This window comes from Phyllobates terribilis, unplaced genomic scaffold, assembly GCF_046119375.1.
Source record: "Phyllobates terribilis strain yellow unplaced genomic scaffold, ASM4611937v1 Scaffold_3292__1_contigs__length_83305, whole genome shotgun sequence".
NCBI classification, from domain to species: domain Eukaryota; kingdom Metazoa; phylum Chordata; class Amphibia; order Anura; family Dendrobatidae; genus Phyllobates; species Phyllobates terribilis.
Genome location: NW_027366046.1, coordinates 63,870 through 66,368, shown reverse-complemented (window position 1 = coordinate 66,368; position 2,499 = coordinate 63,870). Strand labels below are relative to the sequence as shown.

At 36.4% G+C, this 2,499-nt stretch overlaps 1 protein-coding gene across 1 annotated transcript; it reads right to left on the bottom strand.

The window, feature by feature from the left end:
• Positions 1–301: 301 nt before the first annotated feature.
• On the bottom strand, positions 302–2,216 carry LOC141247821 (uncharacterized). Its single transcript, XM_073669272.1, is given in 9 exon segments — positions 302–309; positions 496–627; positions 630–651; positions 729–860; positions 936–1,042; positions 1,138–1,285; positions 1,333–1,449; positions 1,720–1,734; positions 2,097–2,216. Coding segments are annotated over 9 exon segments (801 nt in total).
• Between the last annotated feature and the right edge of the window lie 283 nt (positions 2,217–2,499).

Genomic DNA, 2,499 nt, shown 5'->3' with positions numbered 1-2,499 from the left:
ATTTTTTCATCACAGACTGAATCTTCATCCGAATTTTCTTCATCAGAAAAGTCATCACTCTCAACCTCAATGATCTAAAGACCACACAAATTTTTATCAACATTATGTATAATCAAGATGAAAAAGTATAACTACAATAACAAATTACTGAAATAAAAAAGATATACTGGGACAAAACACATGATATACTCAGATTTTACACAGAAAATTCATTCAGCCATGCGATACACGACACTTCACATAAAAGATCTTGAAACAATTCCACTCTGCATTTTTGTACTCTAGTCTAGTAGTTACTGCACTAAAAGTCTAAAACACAATAAAAATTTCCTTAATATCAAGAGTTAATGATACAATATAAATTGATAAAGAAAGGACTTATAACTGGTCATAGATGTTAAGTAAAGAAGCAGTTAATTTTTAGCCAAATTGATAAAGAAAGGACTTATAACTGGTCATAGACACAAATAGACTAATGAGAATGTGAAAACTGACCCTTTTCATGACTTCGACTTGTAAGGATTGCAGAGTTGATCTCAGTCGCTGTTTTCAAGCGTTTTGAAATATCTAACAACTCACAAAGTGGGGACTTGAAAGCGTCGTCAAAAGCCAATAATGCAACAGTTGCTCCAATTCTTCTAAGAAGCTTTGCTGGAACGACAGACTTATTCAAATTACCTCTCTCTAAAAGCAAGGCTGAAAATAAAGAAATATCTGTCTGAAATTACGTTTTCTTCCCCTCTTGGTGCAAGTTCTTCGTGTGCAAATTCTAGAGTTTCTTCAATCTTCCCTTTCCTGATCAACTCTATCATTCTTTGTCGTTGAAGATGGAAAAACAGTTGTGGATTTGTATCAAGAATCTGCAAAGAAAATTGCCCAAATTTATTCGTATATAGTTTACAAAGACAACTCAGAAAAGAAAAAACTATATCCACCTCCGGATTCACATCATTGACTCTCTCAATTGCATCCTCAATATTTCCACATTGCACAACCTTCTTGACTGCCATTCTATCTGTTATTGTTGCAAGATCTATATCTGCTACGAAATCATCAAGGTAAAACATACACAAAGCTACTTGTACTATGACATTAAAAAAAAAAGAAAAAAAATCATAAAGTGTAACCAAAGGATACGTTCTGTGCCAGATTCCATACGAAACTTCTCTGCAGCATCAACATATCCCTCGGTAACAAGAAAATTCATAACTAGCTTGTTCATATCCTCTTTCCTAATCTTCACATTCTTAAGCTTTTTCTCCCACTCATCCCTTGTGATGACTTTCTTTTAAGAAGGTGAAGCCTGATTGCAAATCAATTTTAAACACAAACATCAACGGACATATAAGGAATGACATTAGGCAGGGACACGAAATTGGCATTGCATTTGTTACAAAGAGGACTAAGAAGGGAGTTAATCCAATACTTTGTTCTTGTAAGCACTGAGCACTGTCATTCAAGAGGCGACAGTGTGACACATCTTTCGGTTACTTGTTAAAATAATACTCAATATTATAGAATACACACGCTGAATCACTGTAAGGTGTGAAAATGTTAGAATAGACAAATTCTATTTCAGAAATCAAGAAGATAATACAGACCACATATTAAAAATATTCTTGTCTCAGCAGTCTCACTTAATTTTCATATAAATTTCTTAAGGAACTCCAAATTGAATGTCTTATGGTTGGTTGACATAGGGAGAGAAATGGTACTTACCATATTCTTCAATCTCTGCAATTTGACGAATTACAACCCAAAACAGGGATGACATCAGAAGGTGCCGTCAACGTCATCTGAAATCAAACAACTAATTCTACTTGTTCTCTCATAAACACAAGAGGATAAACAAAAATCCAACTGTACTGTACATACAGCTGAACTATCTCAATCGTAACTGAAAATTTGACAACTTCAACACAATTTCCTTTCTGAGATAGCATTGATTATATATAGACAACAAGACATCAGAAAGTGATATGCACAGATGAGGAGAACAAGTAAGAACTTCAACCTTTATTGGCATCGATTTCCAAATTGAAAGGTAGAATCAAGAATGCCAAATTCCACCAGCAACAGGATATTAACAACCAAACCAAATCAAAGAAAGATCGGCATACCTCTCGACGATTATACACGTGGACAGCGAACCGTACGAGGCTTTCAATCTCTGCGCTATTCTCATACCCCTTACAGTTACTCACACCGCCCGTCATCTCCCTTCTGGCGAATTAGGTCGTCCCTGAAGAGAATCGTGAATAATATTAGAGGAGAATGCAGATTAGGTCTGAGGAGAACGGAGAATGGTCACCGGAGGAGGTAGACGCGCCGCTGTGAATGGTGAAGACAATCCGCCGGGAACGGTGAGTGTTGAAGACAGTCGCCGGGAATGAGAATGGGTGTCGAAGACAAAGGAAGAATAGGCTAGGTTGAACTTTGAAGACGAAGGAAGAAAGTCGAAGACAAGTAAGAATAGGCGCTAAGCGGAAAAAAATTCGC